This window comes from Helianthus annuus, chromosome 5 (assembly GCF_002127325.2).
Source record: "Helianthus annuus cultivar XRQ/B chromosome 5, HanXRQr2.0-SUNRISE, whole genome shotgun sequence".
Lineage (NCBI taxonomy): Eukaryota > Viridiplantae > Streptophyta > Magnoliopsida > Asterales > Asteraceae > Helianthus > Helianthus annuus.
This window is the reverse complement of record NC_035437.2, coordinates 107,607,878-107,609,916: the sequence shown is the minus strand read 5'-3', so window position 1 is coordinate 107,609,916 and position 2,039 is coordinate 107,607,878. Positions and strand designations below refer to the sequence as shown.

Genomic DNA, 2,039 nt, shown 5'->3' with positions numbered 1-2,039 from the left:
ATATAAAACTTATCGTTGCTTTTTTTGCTTGGCAGTTTTGATCGTATTCGCTCGTACCAGTAGTTATAGTCAAGATCGGTCGTTGGGTTAATTAGCCTGCCCCACTTGTAAAGAAACCTTTCCCAGCTTTCTTTGGTTTTAAAGCTTGGCTTGCAATGCTTGGCAATGTTTTGCTGTATGTGCCACATACAACATGAATGTCTAGCCTTGGGAAACACGGTTGCACATGCGTTCATTAGGGCGCGATCTCTATCCGTTACTATTACACGGGGTTCCATAACACTGTCTAATGAGTCTTTCAACCTCTGTAGAACCCATGTGAAGTTTTCCTATTTCTCGTTGCTTATGAACGCATGAGCAATGCAAAACGACATCAACGTGGATGTAACACCGATAATCTGAACTAGCGGCATTTTGTACCGATTCATCTTGTAGGTGGCGTCTATAAGCAACACATGCGGGAAGGCGCGCCCTAACATGTTCGAGTTCGGGTGGATGAAGAAAACATCCTCGACCCGTTCGCCGTTTTCAGATGTTCTATGGTAAAAAATAAACCCAACCTTCTCCAACCGGTCGAAAAGTATCTGCATTGGAGTCTCGTCGACTTGTTCCATTCGACCCAATTTGGCCCGAGCATTGTATATGGTGTTTCTTGCTGAGACATTATGGGGGTTATGTTCTTTAATGGGAGCAAGAATGTCTCGTGGTTTTATGTTCTGATGTGTAAGTTGCTCCACCGTCCTCTCTTCTGCTGGAGTCAGCCTCATTAGGGACGGATGACCCTCTGGATACAGAAAGGGTTCGTGGTTATGTTTAGCTACGTCAACCCTTAGATCCCAATGACCTAACCTCTTTCTGTATGTCCCGATTAGTTGGAACTTGCAACCGGTTTTCCTGGTCCCGCTCCGTCTGACCGTGGCTGTTGAGTTGTGCTGGCCGGCACAATCGCACGTAAGCCAAATTTTTAACGGCTGGCCGCTTGGGGGTTTATCGTAGATGGTGCGTTTGGTGACGATGGCATAGCCATTTTCGCGTCCGACTTCTCTACACCATTCCACCAATTCATCCATGCTAGCGAATTTCCAACGTAAACACTTATATGTGTGAATAGGATTAACTCTAATGAATAGGATTAGGGGTGTGAATCTCTGACACGATCTAAAAACCCAACACGAACCTAACACGGAATTCGCGGGTTTGGGTTTAGTCTAATCGGGTTCGGGTCAATTTCAGGTTGAACCCACGAACCTGTTTAGCTAAAAAGGTCAGGTTCGGATCGAACCCATCGGGTTGGCGGGTTTACCCGTTTAACCAACTTATATTATATTTTATTGTTCAAAATGTATTTTTATGTTATAAATTAAATTAGTTGGGTATTTTATGCGATAACTATAATTTAAAAGATAACTTAACATAAGATTTTTTAAATAAAATGTAATTATTTTATATACATTCGTATTTTTTTGTTATAAAATTTAATTTTAATATATTAGTATGCAAAAGAAAATAAAAAGTTCGGGTCAAACGGGTCATGCTCGGGTTAACCCTCGCTTATTCGGGTCGTGTTCAGGTTTAGGTGTTTGACATGATTTTCGGGTTCGGGTTGGACCTATCAACCTGCGAACACGACCCGTTTAGCACCCCTAAATAGGATGGTATGTATTATAGTTTTTGGATGATATAAGATTTTAATAAAAACAACATCAAACGTAAAAACAGTAAAATAGTTGACGTACAACAAATAAGCGTATAATTAAATGGTATACCTGATTGTTTTGAAACTCACTAGGTTTCTGGTCAGCCTTTGGACCCTCGGACGGTCCACCACTTATGGGAGGAGATTATATGAAAACTACCGGTTGGCGGACCACCACTTATGGGAGGAGAATGGAAACTACCGGTCGGCGGACCGCCACTAGCAAGAGGGGATTCAAAATTAACGGGGTGTTGCGATGGATAATAACCAACATAATTGGGCTGAAAGTCATCCAAACTCCAATTATTCTGAACTGCATCAAAGGCAAGATTGAGATCGAATG

General features: G+C 42.0%; 1 protein-coding gene across 1 annotated transcript; it reads right to left on the bottom strand.

Moving 5' to 3' along the window:
* Positions 1-329: 329 nt before the first annotated feature.
* LOC110943376 (protein FAR1-RELATED SEQUENCE 5-like) lies at positions 330-1,070 on the bottom strand. The gene has a single exon (XM_022185128.1). It carries the CDS (start codon positions 1,068-1,070, stop codon positions 330-332), a length of 741 nt encoding a protein of 246 aa, XP_022040820.1.
* Between the last annotated feature and the right edge of the window lie 969 nt (positions 1,071-2,039).

Coding starts and splice junctions, on each gene's coding strand:
- LOC110943376 (XM_022185128.1), bottom strand. CDS start 1,070: ATGGATGAATTGGTGGAATGGTGTAGAGAAGTCGGACGCGAAAATGGC.